The 16,137-nt window shown below is 40.0% G+C and overlaps 1 protein-coding gene across 1 annotated transcript in view; it reads right to left on the bottom strand.

The window, feature by feature from the left end:
* Positions 1-1,320: 1,320 nt before the first annotated feature.
* Positions 1,321-16,137, bottom strand: part of Ubn2 (ubinuclein 2) — a 70,802-nt gene continuing 55,985 nt past the window's right edge. Inside the window, 3 exon segments of the mRNA XM_027391481.2 lie at positions 1,321-11,155; positions 13,011-13,100; positions 13,342-13,573. Of these exon segments, the coding sequence (XP_027247282.1) occupies positions 11,106-11,155; positions 13,011-13,100; positions 13,342-13,573 (372 nt within the window). The 3' untranslated portion in view covers positions 1,321-11,105.

A 16,137-nucleotide genomic window follows, 5' to 3' on the forward strand; every position in this document is an offset into this window, starting at 1 on the left:
GCAACTCTCTTTTGGCCTTTATGGGCACTCACGTGCACATGCATATACCCACATGTGTATACACACACTGACGTGGGCAAAAATAAAAATAAATCTCTAAAAAATACCACAATGGTGCTTTTTTTTTTTTTTTTTTTTTTTTTTTTGGTTTTTCGAGACAGGGTTTCCTCTGTGTAGCTTTAGAGCCTATCCTGGCACTCGCTCTGGGGACCAGGCTGGCCTCGAACTCAGAGATCCGCCTGTCTCTGCCTCCCGAGTGCTCGGATTAAAGGCATGCGCCACTAACGCCTGGCAACACAATGGTGCCTTTAATACATAAATGTTATACATTGACAAACAGACGATGATATCATTGAGTAATTATGTCAATCCCATTTTTTTCTTTCCCAAGACAGGGTTTCTCTGTGTAACAATCCTGGCTTTTCAGGAATTTGCCTTGCAGACCAGTTTAGCCTCAAACTCAGAGACCCGCCTGCCTCTGCCTCCAAGTGCTGCATGCCACCACCGCCTGTCACGTTGAATTATTTAACTCAGGTGTTTTTGGGGAGGCTTCCAAGGTCATTCAGAATAACAGGCCAGGACACAGACACAGCTGTCTTTAACTGGTAGCTCAAAGCAGCTGACGCCATTTGAAATTCTTAGCGGTACTTTTTCATCTTCAAGACATTGAAACTACACAGTGTAAAAGATGAAAACAAGCATTCAAACCACTATTCACACTTTGGGGGTCCCTGTCTGTATTTTCTACTCACAGATATATATTCAACACACCACACCACACCCACACACACCCACACACACCCACACCCACCCACCCACACACACACCCACACACCCACCCACACACCCACCCACACACACACCCACACACACACCCACACACACACACACACACGCTGTTGCCTATAGGAAGGACCTCATGAGCTTGCATTCTTGGACTCTACCATCCGCCTTCATCAACCACTCAAACGTACACCTCCCAGCAAGCGCATCTACCTGACACGTCTCCCCGACTGCCAGTTTCTGCTCTGCCCTCGGAGGGCCACCTAAAGCTTTCTCCACTTCTTGGAGTCTTCCTTTGTTGCTCCACAACAGAACTCCAGTGGCAAGGGAGCACATTTTTGTAGACAAAGTTTGAATACTTCTTGACAATTATAAATTGTCAAGTGATTGCAAACTGTTTAGAACACAACGAGCAGGCTGTGCCCTTTCTTTCATTGCCTATGGTACCTAGGTACAGTGTAATACAGACTCTCAATCCTTGCTGATAGTGGAACCTTTACACTCAAGCTTAGCGAAATAACACAAGAGACATGAGACCAATATTTACAGTCCTCTTTATTTAATACAACAAACACATAACATATACAAAAAGAAAAAGAAAACACTCATGTAAAAGACCCTGTCACAAAGGATCGACAGGAAACATCTATTTTGAATCAAATAAGGCTCTTATTTCAAAATGGGTTTGCTAGTTACACCTGGAATATGGACAAAGCTGCTGCAGAGTGAAACACACAAACATCCCTGCCCCGAAGCAGTGCATCACAGGGCCAGTGTAAGCTCACATTTAGGAATGTTTATGTTCTCATGTATCCAAAATTCATAAGGGGTCTTATGGAAGGTGAGGTTCTTTTGTTGTTAAGTTTTTTTTTTTTTTTTTTTTTTGTTGTTGTTTTGTTTTTTCCTAAATCTGCCCTTCTTTTTTTCTGAGGAAAGTTATTAATTCTAAAACCAGGACCAGTGAAGTGTAGAAGCTTTAGTGCCACAATTTAAAGGATGCTGGAACTACACCCAGGATCAAAACACCAAGATGGCTGTGAAGACGGGCTTAGATTCTAACTTAATTCTCATTTGCTAGTGCTGCACAGACCACTGGAAAGGCAGGATAAAGTACCTCCTCCTTGCTCAGTGTAGGGTCAGTAGCAGCAGTTTGTCCATATTCCTGCTGAGCTTAACTAGAAATTCAACAAGCACCAGTTTGCCTTAAAAGAGCCTTACACACACACACACACACACACACACACACACACACATACACACGCGCGCGCGCGCCCCATCACTACCCCCCTTTATTAAATTTATTTATTTACTAAAATAATACAAAAAAAGGGAGACAGGTATTATTTACAAAACTCCATGGCTGGTACAGTACATAATTTTTAAGACACACTAAATGCTACAATCTTTCAGGTCCTGAGATTATTACAAATACCAACTCAAAGCTTGTGTTCAGGTACAGTTTTTAGAGGAAAAAAAAAAATCCCAAAGTATTAAGTCACACACTTATTTGAAATACAGCATATATTCCTTCAAGTTAGCAAAAATACACCTTCCGACAAGCAGATGCAGCAAAGTAACTGGGGGCCTTTACCTAAGGCCCCATCAACGTCTCAGGTTCCTTTCTCAGAGACTGGCTTGTGAACACGTTAGCATCTGTGTAGGGTAGAGCTTACGGAAGAGGAGGAACTGGTTCCCTGGTGGGAAGCAGCTCTGCAGAGTGGACACTCATGGTATAAATAATCATTTTTCCTTCTGCTACTAAACCACAGTCTCCCCTTATCTAAACTTTGAGTTGGAAATATGTGCTTCACCAGACTAAAATTCAGACTCTTGTTTTCCAGTTATAGCAAATAGGTTTGCAGTTCCACAGTAATTCTTAAAATTATAAACCTTGCTCACAAGCAAAGAGAGAAAACATCCATCTCTTAATCACCTAGGTTAGACTTAATAACGTTATTATTTAGGGGGCAAAATTTTCACCAGCCAGAGATTTCTTTTCCTCTCCTTGAAGTCTGACACTGTTTAACCAGAGAAACCTTGGGGAGGCTCTCCTCCAAGAACAGTTTAGTACTCCAGTATTTCCTAGAGTCAGATAGTTTTCAATGATAGTTGACAACAGATCACTATAAAGCTTGGCTCTGTGGATGCTAACTATGAAAGAATCAGAGGAAGCTGTGTGGGAGGGAAACCAACCTCTACTGGGAGAAGGCCCTTGATGATCCCACGTCAAGAAAGTGTATATAATCCATTATGGAGGCAGAGCCAAAATGTCAAGAAAGCCGACCAAAGCTGGCTCAACACTCTAACCATTTAAAACAAACACTTTCATCAACTGACAAATTTATTTTCCTTTTTATGTTCCTAGCTAAAATTGGGCAAATTTTTGCTAGTTTTTGGTAATTTTGCCAGTGTGTGGGGAAAAAGCAATTTTCTGACAGTGCATATAAGGTTTCTGCAAACGGTAGAGGAAAGCGAGAGAGGAAATTGTTTATGGTCGTAAGTACAGAAAATACAGTATGATTGCAAAACTTTAAGCACAAGTTGTCATGCAGGCAATGGTTAGTCTTAGTTGCTGTCTATTCCTAAATGTACTCTGAAGACAGATGGAGCTGTTGACTTTCAGGTTATCTCGGGTAAGCCATCTTATCTGATGTCAGCCAGAGCTCTACCACCAAGCATCCAACACCAAACTCAGGCAGGGTAAAACAAAATTATGTAACTGTAGCAAAGTCAGGGCCAAATGAGTTTTCTGAGGAACTTAACATTGGGGCTAAGGATTCAATGGTCTGCTTGGCTCAGACAGACCTTAGCAAAAGAGCTCTGTTCTCGGTGAGACACAGAAAACAAGCAAGCCGGACTATTATGAACTCCTAATGAAGAGCTTATTTCTTTTTGACAAATCTTGAAAAGTACAGGTATTATGTAAAAATGTGATCTATTTATTGTTGTTTTGCTTCAGGCTTTGCACATGCAGAGCAAGAGCTCTACCACTGAGCTACACCCTCAGCCTATGAGATCTATTTTTTAATCTAAGTGAGAAGAGGAAAAGTCCCCACCATCAATAATCTGCAAGTTCTGGACTATGTATAGAACCTTAATTGTACTACTGAGACGTCAAATGTGTTCCAGACCAGTTTGGGTAACACTGTAAAAACTACACAAAGTTTGAATAGCAACTACTAGGAAATGGAAATACACAGGAAACAGGAGAAGTGGAAACATCACAACACAGGGAGATCACAAATAATCACTTTAAAGCAAATGGTACTTGAGTGTGCATGAGGAAAGTGTCATTTAGCATCAGGCTGGTCACCCTAACAGTGACGTATGCTTTTGTTCTCTGCTAAAATGTAAAGCATCCCATCACTGTGTATGTGATGGGAACAGAGGACAGATGGAAAAAGGAGGGAGAGGAGGATGTGGGAACAATACACCTTTCCTCCCTAGATCTAACAACAAGCAACTCACACTGTAGAGGAGCAAGTGGCTAACTTTAGAGCTCCACCCCAAAGGCAAGAACAAAGACTAAAAAAAATGAAGAATTCAACACTAATATTTGAAGCTGTTTTCAGTGAGAGCTTGAGTCAGCATTTGAGTTCTGTCAACAAAAACACTCAACTTCTCAGAATTACACTGGATGACTTCATAAAAGTGCAAACATGATCCACTACACTAACTCTAGGTCTGCATAGGCAAAAGGATCTTCAGCTAGCTTGTTATGTAAAGTTCACATTCTAGGGCAGATGAACACAGACAACATATTTATTTTAGGCTGTGGTTACTCTTCCCCAGAGAAACGCACACACATTCAGCAAAACCTCTAAACTTTATTACTTTGGGTTGAAATCTTAACAATTGTTAATGAAGAATGGAACAAGACAGAAATGTGGAAAACAGAGTATGTTTATGTGCACAGCTGATCCTTAGTGACTATGAACTAAGGCCTGATCTGGAGGAGGGGGGAAAAAAACCAAAAATCCCAAAAGTGATTTTAGGAAAACAACCACCACCACCAGAAAACCTTCTAGGACTAGAGAATGACCAGGTCTGAGCCAGTTCTGGGATCAGCCCAGATGTGCTGGCTGCTTAGGCCTAGTGCTCTCTCCTAACTCACTTGAGCTGGGTAATTGTTCCTCAACACCCTGCACTCTTTGCTGACCCTGAATATGTGCTGTAATTTAAACTCACTCATACTCTCTCTCACACACTACTTAGCTCTAACAAAAACTGCAGCATCCATTTGTTCCTGTTGCTTTAACGAGAAACATTGTATGCACAAATGGAAGGTGAGATACAATGATCTTGACCTCCTCCCAGGAGCGAGGGGAATCATGTTTCTTTCCCTCCTGCCCCGACCTCTCTCCTTTGCCACAGCTGTCATCCTTCTCTCCTTTTCCTACAACCTGAGCAGCTGATCGCTCCCACTCGCTCATGGGCTGAAGAAGCATGAACAGCAAATTTAAAAGTATACACAGCTGCCTAGGTGTAGGCCTGCCCCATCCCCCAGGGCAAAGCGGAATAAACCTAGACACAGGAGCATCAGGCAGGCTCTGATTTACTCTTAGAGACGGAAAAAACCAAGCAAGTACTACAAGGAAATTAGATTCAGAAGGTAGAAGAGGGAGGTTATAACCTTTCAGGATCATTCATCAGTAATCCAAACTTTATCTAACTTTACTTTCACAACCTTCAAAAACTTCACACAAGTAATAACATCATAAAAGCTTTAAAAAAAAAAATCTATTGGTAGTTAAGAAAGTTAGTGTCATCTCCTTTGATTTAATCTGAAACTAATAATTCTACTACACTACAAATATGGTATGTTTAAATATCAAATATGTATCTAAATTAAATTCCAGTGATTTTTTTTAAAACATAAAGACCATAGGGTGCTCTTTATATCCACTATAAGGAAAACATTTGTTTTTCAACCTCTGCAGGAAGATAATACTATAATTATATAGGATGTTCTAGAAAAACTCAAAATATTTTTGAAATAGTAAAGTCTCTGATATTCCCTGGGAGGTAGGCTATTATTATTATACCCAAATGTCTCATGGGCAATCTGAGGCACGAAGGTTAAGTGATATCCCCCTAGATAAAGTAGTTTAGGAATTAACACTCACTACTGATCCTAGCTGCCTGACTCTGACAGCTCTGCTACCAGGAGCTGCTTCTTTTAGCTACCAGTGTCCTTTTCCAATTAAAATTTTACTTAAGTGGGGTCCTTTGTAGATATATTTGTACTGTTTAGAGAATTGGTTCAATTTAAGTCTCTTTCAATGTGTCACATTTAAATAAAATAAATCTGAAAGTTTAATGTTATTTTGCTAAGATGTTTAAATGATCATGAAATCAGAGTAAAATCTAATCATCTGGAAAATAAACAGAATGAAAATCTCTCAAGTATGTTGCAGATGAGTGTTTCCTCATTATCTAAAATCTAAGTTTAAGTTTTAAAAGGTATTCAGCTCTATGATTTCTTAAAGATAATATTTCCAGAAGAAAACACCTTTTAATAATGACATAGGTGCTAACTTCCTTCAAATTGTGTTCAGGTACTACCTTCAAGGTTCTAGCTCTAGCCCTCCATGTGTTTAATCTTGTCTGCATAGGGCACCATATCAGATTGATCCACAAGATGCTCTTGTTATTCTGATGCTTCCTAACACACTACTTCTGCCAAATTTGAAGGGTAGAGAGAAGTGGATTACATCCAGAAATAGTCAATGAGTCCACCAAGTTTATTATGCTTGCAATAACCAACACGTATATATAATGCCCTATAAATACACACACTCACACACACACACTTACTTTTACAGATATTCAGAAGGGGAAGCCAGCATCATGTGCAAAGACTACTTCCCGACCTGCCTATCTGAATCAACCCAAAGCAATGGAATAAACAAGGTAGAAGGTCTGCAGTGTCAAAAGGGCAGTGCTTAGAAAGACTGCCATGCAACAGCTGTTCCTGGTTCTATACACACACTGTGCGACTCGTTCTTGTATCCACACAGACAAAGCAGAAGGGAGATTATTGTAACATGACATGATTTTGGCAAGTCTGAGATTCTTTCTCCTGAATCCCCTGACTTATCAGTATGTACTTGAGGGTGTCTGAAAAGTTTCTAAAGAGGGGAGAAAAAGAAAGAAATAAAAGGCACTTAACAAAGACAAAGGCCTGAATTGAGCATGATTTAGAGGAGTAATATAAGCATTTTACCAGAGATAAGAAATTATTTACAAGGAGTTAAACTTTTCCTTTAAAATTTTATAAAATAAAATTGCATAACATGTTTGTGATCATTTATCTACTACTGCACTTCTTTTCTGCTTTGTTTTTACAAAACCAAAAGCACCCCCAAAGCTAAAACAAACAAAACGTCACACATGTACAACTAAAAGTCAAAGTGCCTTTAGAGAGCGCTGGGTCAGCAGAGGCACTCTTGCTGAAGCACCCGACAGCTCTCAAGTTTGGCCTGGAGTACAGGGTTTTGTCATTATTCTATTTTTCAATTTGAAAAACAAAACAAAAACCAACAAACAGAGGAAACAAATTCAAAACCTAAGTAACAATAACAATACAAGGACCAGTGTGCTTTCATAGTACACTCCTAAAGTAAAGTACCCTAGTTCTACACAGGGGTCAAAGTACATGACAAACTCTCCTATAAATAGAGAAGTTAAAGTCAACCAACACAGGCAAAGTCATTTTCCAAATGTAGCAGCAAGTAGGACAGATAATGAGTTCTAGGGACGATCCCAAAGGACAGAGTTCTCAAAACCAATGGCAGTTGCAATAACAGTAGAATTTTCATTTCAGAAAGTCTTGAACAAGTAGAGGTGGAAAGGGCTGCAGGAGCGGGCAACCAGAGGAGAGAGAAGAGGGTGTCTGCCCTTTCCATCTCTGCATAGTAAACAATTTAGATCTGCTTTGGGAAAAAATATCCTGGGTTAAGATCAGTTCCAATAAGCTGTTTCCAAGCAGGTGTCAAACCCACAGTCTTCAAACAGGTATATGCCCAGTTCTTTTCCCAGTGTTGGGACCCAAATAAGCCTTATTCAGTGTCTATGACACAAAACAATATAATTTAGGCTAATAACATCCATCAAAGGGGTGGTGGGCATGAAAAAATGGACTAATTGAATCGGCTTGATTTCTTCAAAGCATGTTACTACAGAAAAACTTGGCTTCTTTTCTCCAAATCTTTTCTCCAGAATGTTTTAAAATCATGATTTCTCACTCTGTTCTCAGAAGCATGAGAATTAATATATTTAATTTTAACAGAAATTATTGCTTGCATTTATTTCCGAGGCTCTGAATGAGCTTGACACTTTGCTCCCAAACAGTCTCCAACTGAGGTCCAGCAGACAGCTCTGCTGACTGTTATTGCTTGTGAATACTGAGGATCACCTTGTATGTACAGTAACAGCTTATACATCAGTGAAGGCAATTTCAAATGTAAGACAGTTGGAAACAAATAGCTTCATCTTCCTGAATCAAGTACCCATGAGTGGGATCTAAGTGTGCTGATTTTCTTCTGCATTTGGATGTTGCTAATGTTCTTTAGCGATACACATTGCTCTACAGATAACCTTTCCAGTTATTCACCATTTGAAAAATAACATAATTTGACTTTAAGTGCAAAAATACAGTATGAGTTGCAAGTCTCTGTTAAAAAATAACCAACTTATATGCTTGTTCTTAGTAATAAAAAGTGTAAAGACAGGTAACCATAAAGTATGGACACCATTTTCAATGCTATGATATAGAAAGAAATGTATTTACATGTAGAAAGGACTCTGATTTATCTGTATAACATGGAAGGTTGCTGAAGTGGGGAGTCTTACAGCAGTCCTTAGGGAATCAAGACTCGTAAGAACAGAATAAACTTTACGTCTTATATTCTCAGAGCCCAGGGCTTCAGGTAATTTTATAAAAAGACACAGGAAAGAGAATTACTAATCTTGTTCTTTTCTAATGATGGCAAAGAACCATCAGGGGCCTTCATATAGCATGGTTCAGAATTATTATGTCTTTTAATAGCAATTGATTTATATGACCGTGTCTATGTAAACACATAAACACACAGGTATCAGCAGGAAGAGAGACTAATATGCACTGACTTCTCCCTGGGAAGAGGAAATGAAGCCCAAGGCCACCTTCCTAAACACACCCCCAAAACAGCAGCCCAGGCAGTATTAGCAGGCATGTTGGAAAAGAAGTCACCTGGTGCTAGAGTAAGCCAAGAGCTGAGTAAGCTTCTCTAAGAGACCTTTCAAATGAAACTTAACATGCTAAATTCAAGTCAAAGCTCTCTGCTATGTCCCTGTATCTTTCCAATTATCTACCAGGGCTCACATAGCATCCATATTTGTTTTATTGGTAAACTAAATTACTACAGTCAAGAAATTATACCAATGATTCTTTTCCTTTTCTCCTTTGTTTCCTTTTTTTTGGAGACAGGGTCTCATTGTCAGCCCAATGCAGACTAGCCTGGGTCTTGCTATATCCTCCACGCTAGCCTCAAACCTGAGATCTTCCTGCCTCAGCCTCCTGAGTATTGGGATTACAAGCATGAGCCAGTATACCCAGCTTCAATGGTTCTTCTGTACAATCATTTTCCCTTACTGTAACAAGTTCTTGGAACTAAAGTTTTCAGTTGTTCATTGACTTCTTGCTATAAAGCATGCCAATTTGACTTTGAAGTCAATTTATAGGCATAAAAATCCAAGCAGATCTGTGGTTGGTTATTATAGTCCTAGAGGCTTCTTGGGACTTTTGCTTATCAAAGGAAAATGGGGTCTGGTTAACACTCTTGTCTGTATAAATTTAATGTTACATGGTAATATGTAATGAGAATATGAAAGCAATCTTGTTATTACCAGGCTAGTCTGTCATCTCACAAACTAAACTTGTATCACTTAGAGCTTACACTATTCTTGGATAAATTGAAAATACTCCAAAGTTTAAAATTCAGGGGACACCACAATGTAGTTGAGGCAAAATAAAAAGTATTCAAAGAGAATTGTGTATTTATCCCTTCATATCCTTCGTTGACTCTATTCACATACAGCAACCAGAATTAAGGAATCTTAACTATCTGTAGGCTCACTTGAACATCAACATTGAGTAAATTCTAGTAAGACCTTCAGATTCCAAATGCTGCAAACATTTTTCCTGCAAAGGATATGGGACATAGAGCTGCACTGTGACAGTTATGAAGGTGGTCCCTTGTGCACAGCATCCCCACGGGACTTCACCCCTTTCAACAGTACACAGCGATGCATCTGCCATCTGGGTGACCCACAAACACACAGATGCTGTGCACTCTCCATCAACAGCTCTAATCACCTGAGGACCAGTGGTGAAGAGCACTGTGCAGTGAGGGAACTGGGCATCTGCAGTTCTTGGCAGGTCACAAGGGAGATCTGCAGCAGAGCAGCAAAGCAGCGAGCAGCCCAACACCAAAGACCCCATGTATCAAGAGAAAATGCAAGCACTCACTCTTGCACACCAGGACTAGAAATAAATACTAACCAGTCAATACCAGATGACAAGTCAGCTGCAGAAAGGAGTTGAGTACCTACTTCTGAATGGAGGATGAAATAGACCCTTTTACAAAAAGGGGATTATCTACATTTTGTCTGTTAAGAGCAACAGGCTCATTTTCCTGACTTTAAAAATCTAGAAGATATAGTGATATTTATCACTGTGCTACAGCAACTTTGCTGAAGCATCTTCAGTCTTACACTGGGAACTGCTACATACTGGAGAAGATTCAAGTTTGCTCAGGACATTTGAGGGTACAGTATTCTTCGGCTACTGTCTGGAGAACATTGTGCGATTGACTGTGGCAAATCTGTCCACTACACAGACATGACTGATTCTCCTCAAACTGGGCTAATTCTACTTTTAGTTGCTTTTATTATGCACTTATATGTCGCGTGTTCAGATCCAACCCCCAGGATGGATGGCCATTTACCCAAATCCTCTCAACTTCCTTCTTTCTCCCCAGGTTTTAAAAAAAAAATAAATCAAATTTATACTTCTGTGGGTTTGACAGCTGAGTCTCTTTGAAGCAGGTTAACATGGGAACTTTGAGAGACCAAAGGTCACTAATTTTGCACAAAAGCATTTCTTCCTCCTGCACCTGGTTTTACTCAAGTAACATTTTCTTTCCTTTTCCTCCTCACCACAGTGCTTGGGACGAGATTGTAAACATGGACAGAAGCAGCAGCCCTGTGACCACATCAGACTCCCCATCAGGTCGGTCCCAATAGTCAGCCAAAGGATTCCTCTCTTGATGGCCGGGAAGTCACTGAGATTTCCGTGGTAACTTAGTGTCCCCTTTACTTTGGCCTCCATCTGAGAAAAGAAATGTTAAATTGATATGGGTTGGCATGGTGTAAAAAAGAAAAGAAAAATAAAAATCAAGAATCAGTTTACTGTGAATTACATTTCTAAAAAGATAACCCTTATTTCACATGGTGATAGCATTATAGAAGTTGATTAAACATAAGACGTAGAAACACAGTGACTGAAAACTATATAAAAACTATTTCAGCAGGTGTTTACCACTTATTTACGTCATAACCATGTCCAATGCTGGGTTATAGAGGGACCAGATCATACAACACCCACCTTCGAGGGACCTACTACATCTTTTGATTCTCTTGAAGACGAGGTCAATTTTATTTCTTTTGTAAGTGAAATTAAATACTGTGCTATAATATGACGTTGTAACTTCCAAATATTACGAACACATCACACTGGAAGTGAAGAAAGTCCTAGCCTTGTGGTGCAGGATGTAAGGCTACTGCTGGGCAGCGTAGTTTCTGTATCTACTATGCTGTTGCCCTTCACTGTTTACAGAGAATACGTAACTACTCTATGTGATCCTTAGCCAAGTGCTTCTAAAATAACTGGAAGGGGAGAAAAAGGGGATTACCCAGGCAAGAGAAGGACCCAATGACCCAGAGGGCCAACAGAACATGAAACCTCTGTTCAGAGCCCTAGTAAGGAAAATGAGGGCCCAATGACAAGCCAGGCCGGAGGGAAAATGACAAGAGAAGGAAACTCTTCAAGGGAAGAGGAATGAATGAGGACCCTAAGTCACGTGGCCAGATTCACTCATGTCATATCCAAGTATCTTGGAAAACATTAAAAAAAAAGTTCAAAGTTATATTAACAGTTCTATTAAATAACCAGGGCCCTTTTCATTCATAGTTAGATATGTATCTATATATATTTGTACTGTAGAGAGAAATGATTTGATTAATGGAATAACCAAATTTATAAAATGGTAAGGTACAATTAAAATAGGATTTTGCTCAAAGTAACTGATTAATTATCAAAATAAAACAATTCTATTACCTAGACTGTGAAATTTTTTATACCAGAGTTTAGTGCAGCATGGCCTATGGCCAAATCTGGCCCACCATTTGCTCTTGTTAGTATGGTTTCATTGGAAGTTGGCTTTACTCACTCGTTTATAGTCATTTGTGGCTATTTTACAGTACAATGATACAGTACAGGTAGCTGTAAAAAAAGGTTATAGTGACTGTAGAGCCCAAAATATTTATTATTTGTGCCACTCAGGCTTGGTGGCACACAGCACACAATGAGTTCAAGGCCAGTATGACCTAGAAAGTAAGTTCCTGGACAGCCAGGCACACACAGTGAGACTCTGTCTCTGGAAATAAAAACAAAGAAAATTTTTTGATCTCTGTTTTAGATAAGATTAAGAGACTAAACATTAGTAGTCCTCTGTAACAGCATTGAGTGACTTTAACTGCTGAAGCTTGATTATGACTTCAAAGAAACTTGTACGACGTGTGCATGATGGGTGGGACATAAGTCCCACTGATGTGAAGGGAGAGGGTACTTTTGTGGAGTTGGTCCCCTTATCTCTTTTTGAGGATTCTGGGGACAGAACTCAAGTACTTTTACCTGCTGAGCTTTCTTGTCAACTTCTATGACTCTGGCTAATTATTTTATGAATCCATGCTTAGGTAACATGTGTATATAATAAAATCTCTTCCCTTCATGTCTAACAGGTCTCATTTACCCCTTTCCTTTCTCTTAAAAGTATTTGTTGCCACTGAGGATCCAGTCAAATGAAAATTTCCCCACCAACATTATGATTAGTCATACTGTTTGAAGAAAATTTAATCAGCATCTACACACATTCATAAACAACAGAAATAAGCAGCTTGCTTACCATTAAATGCTTGCTGTAAGTGTGTAGGCAGAGTAGAGTGGGAAAGTGTTGCTGCATGCTGAGTTCCTGGCTGTAAACTCTTTAGTAAATCTGAGAGGAAAACAGACTGGTCAGGTATCTTTAAGACACGAGTCCCCTCAGCTCAAACTCAGAATCTGTCTTATCTAATGCCAGCAAGAGCTTTCTGACACTGCAGAAGTTGACTGATGGAAATACAGTCTTGAACATGCTAAGAAAATCCCCCACATGGACCTTCTCCTGCTTATTTCATTACAACACCAAATGTGGTGTGGACAGTCCATGTGCTCATTTGAAATCCAGCTCCACTTACTCTGAGTTAGGCTGTGATGGAAAGCGGCTGAGGTAGATCCCGAGGTGGTTGTCACTCCAGCTGTGTCCGTTCCAAAGCCAAGCAGCTCCAAGGGAAACTGGAAGGGCATGGTCACGGGAACAAGGCCACCCAGCATCCCAAAAGGAGCCACAGTTTGATTGGTTACAGACAAAGGTGATGTCATGAGAGTCAGAGGTGAGGCATTAGCCAATACTGGTGCTCCTGCTGTGGACTGTGTAGAAACCAGGGGTCAAAACAGATAAGAATAAAGCATTGTACCTAAATTGATGTAACATCTTCATGGATGCAAGACTGGGCCTTTATCTGTTCTGACAAATAAGAAAAAAATTAACACTGAGGTGAAAAATACAGCCCAGTGAGTTACCAATAATGGTTCTGAAAATCTGCAAATAACATTTGAAAATTTTTGTATATACAGCTCTACCAGCATTGTAGTCTGCTTTTTAGCTGTTCCATGCCCATTCTTGCATGTAAGCCTCAGAGTTGAACTTACAGTTCTCTTTCTCTACTTCTCCATCCAAAGCCATACAGGAGTCACTGGGACTCTAGAGGCTCTTTCCTGGAACAAGGCCTACACTACAGCTGTTTCCCTGTCAACTGCTCGTTTGTGACAGCACCCGCAGCAGACGAGGTCCCTGAGAGCTAGCTCTTCATGCTTGCTCTTACCTGTGCTTCCCCAGAGCTGACAACTGCCCAACCTACACCACAAAAGGCTCCTTTCTCCACAGACTCACTCTTCCTTTCTCTCCTTGTCTCTCCACAGTTCCAGTGCTGTATCTGGATCTCTCCCATCTCCAGTAGTCAAATTTACTGGACATCAGTCTCCATTTTCCACATTATCTATAGTTTTCTCCAAAATTGCTGAAGCTGGTTTCCATTATATCACTTTTCTGAAATCAGACTTCCTCAGTATAAAGTGCTTTCTCACTCATCATGTATGTGAGCTTTGAGGCCCGAGTGACGAATCAGAAATCTGCTAATGTTGGTTGAGCTTCATAGGAAACTACTTAAATATACTCTTTGGGCTAATTCAATTCTTCCAATGATTTTCTATCCAGCAATTAAGTGACTTTTCCACTTCTGACATTTCTTCATGTTGGGCACTTATTATCAAACATTTATTTAATACATTCAACTTTCTTAGAAGCAAACACTACACACTACAGTTCTGCCACTGTTTTATTTTGTAGCTTGTAATGCTTCCTCAGCTAAAAAGTCTATTGTTTTAACTAAGGTCAAGAAAAACTTAATTTTTTAAATTTTTTTAAATTTAAGATTGGAGAGATGGCCAGTGGTGGTGTCACATGCTTTAATCCCAGCACTTGGGAGGCAGAGGCCAGCAGATCTCTGTGAGTTTGAGGCCAGCCTGGTCTACATAGTAAGTTTCAGGCCAGCTAGAACTCCCAAAAAGCTTCTTTAAAGTTAATAATACACATTAGATATTGTTGGTTTTGTGCTCTTTCTACCAAAATACCTCATTAATTAAGGGTTGATGTTTTATCTTTGTTTTTCAGTGTCTCATTGTGTAGCTCAGGCTGGTCTGGAATTCTAACACAAGCAAACCTTGAAATCCAAGTCTCCCAGTCTCAGCTCTTAAGTATGTGATTACAGGCATGCCTCAGACGCACCACGCATGGTAAGGGCCATGCAAGAAAATACAACTTTCCCACACATATGCGGGGACGCTGCAGGGTCCGTAGCACTGCTGAACAAAAAGTGAGGAACTCTCCAGAAACCATCTTCTCCATTTCCTCCCTTTGCTCATCTCCTCTATTATCACTGATATTTGTAAGCTCAGTTCTGATCTGTCACCTCAATGTTCATCTGTGAATCAGTTTAGTGAGTAATACCACTTGGATTTCCAAAACGAAAATAACAAGACATTTCCAAAACTGGAACCACCCCCCCCACACCACCCCACACATCTTGCCATCAACAAGCACTTCTTTTCCCGGAGCTTGGGACTATAACCTCGGTCTGCAGGTCTCATCAACTACAGGAGTTTCTTCTTCATCAAACTTTCTCTTGATAGCTAAGCACCAATCCTTAACACTTTATGTTAAATTAAGACACTTTGAAGCTGGGTGGTGGTGGTGCACGCCTTTAATCCAAGCACTCAGGAGGCAGAGGCAGGTGTGTGTATCTCTGTGAGTTTGAGACCAGAGCTAGTTCCAGGACAGTCTCCAAAGCCACAGATAAACCCTGTCTCGAATACAGCCCCCCCCCCAAAGAGACAGAAGAGTTGCCGGCCATTTTCTTTACTATGACAGTTATGATACACAGTGGGTACATTTAAGAAAAAATACCCAGTTAGAAACAATGCTGTTTTAAAGTGACTAGGATAAAAAGGATCCTGTTATCAGTTTAAAAGTAAGCAAGAATGGAAGCTGGAGAAATGGCTGCTCTTTCTAGAGGTCCTGAGTTCAATTGCTATAACCACATGGTGGCTCACAACCATCTCTAGTGGGATCTGATGCCCTCTGCTGGCACAAAGTTGATATACATTATATGTATACTCATATACATTAAATAAATACATCTTTCAAAAAAACCTAAACTTAAAAAAAAAAACCTTTTAAACTTAAGTCTACTGTAGTCTCAAGATAGTCTCCAAGATTATGCCCTGAATGGACTCCCTCAGTGAAAAATAGCAAATAATATGAAAGAGTCCAGTTGTTTAAAGCCTTTCTCCAAGAGTCTAACTGAAGCATTACAACAGATGGAGAAGATAAATCAGGACAAGTTCCAATTTCTAAAAATAACTTGAATACCAGC

Source organism: Cricetulus griseus, assembly GCF_003668045.3.
Source record: "Cricetulus griseus strain 17A/GY chromosome 1 unlocalized genomic scaffold, alternate assembly CriGri-PICRH-1.0 chr1_0, whole genome shotgun sequence".
NCBI classification, from domain to species: domain Eukaryota; kingdom Metazoa; phylum Chordata; class Mammalia; order Rodentia; family Cricetidae; genus Cricetulus; species Cricetulus griseus.